Here is a 900-nt window from a genome sequence, read left to right as displayed (position 1 = left end):
TATATTAAGATTGAATTGGGATAAATATATAGAGGTAATAATTAATTGCGAATTTAATTTCGTAAAATTAATAGTATTTAAATTAATTTATTTAATTATACTAATAAAAGCGTAATAATCTATCAATACAACGATTAACTTAATATATAATTATACAAATTACTAAAAGGATCGGCAGGCCTATACTGAATATACGGTTTCGAATTTAATTGGCCAATAGTTCTTTTCTATAACGGACAATCGTTTACTATAGAAAAGGATAGGCTAAATTTTATAAATAGGAACCAATTTACTATCCTATTAATTACTATCGATATAGAAAATTATAATACTAAAACCCTACCTCTTCGAAGCGTCGATCTTAAAAAAAGTAATTCGATTAGGGTAGTAATAGAAGATTATTATCTCTTTAATTAATTAATTTTATAAAATAATAAATATTTCCTTTTCGAATTTAGTTAGTACGAAGCTTAATATATTAATAAACATTTTTCGTACTACTAGGGATTTCTTTTCTAGTATTTTACTATCCTTCTTATTAGCTTCGATAAATTTAGCCTTCCTTTCTTCTAGCGGACCGATTTTTTAGGCGAACTAAGGGATAAATCTTTTTAAGAAGTTGGTTAAACCAATATAGTACTCTAATAATACCAAATTAGTAGGTTATTAAATATTTCGAATAGCTACAATACAATCGGTTATAGTAGCTATACTTAAACTATCCATACAGTAATTTAATAACCGAATAAACGGATAAGTAATAAATAACTTTTTGGGGGTAATATTAAGGTTAATATTTTTAAAGAGTTTAAAGATAATTTCTAAATGTTTAAAATGGTCCTTAACTATATTATTAAATATAATAATATTATTAATATACCCCGCTGCGAATACACAGTA

The 900-nt window shown here is 24.6% G+C and overlaps 1 protein-coding gene across 1 annotated transcript; it reads right to left on the bottom strand.

Moving 5' to 3' along the window:
* Window positions 1-666: 666 nt before the first annotated feature.
* Window positions 667-900, bottom strand: B0T23DRAFT_307833 (uncharacterized protein; the record flags this gene model as incomplete). The annotated part of the gene is made up of 1 exon (XM_062834440.1): window positions 667-900. A coding segment is annotated over one exon (234 nt), but the record flags the coding sequence as incomplete, so codon positions are not given.

The sequence above is a fragment of the Neurospora hispaniola genome, assembly GCF_033458365.1.
Source record: "Neurospora hispaniola strain FGSC 10403 chromosome Unknown B0T23scaffold_1, whole genome shotgun sequence".
NCBI lineage: Eukaryota > Fungi > Ascomycota > Sordariomycetes > Sordariales > Sordariaceae > Neurospora > Neurospora hispaniola.
The sequence above is the reverse complement of the archived record's forward strand: the minus strand, read 5'-3'. Positions and strand labels throughout refer to the sequence as shown.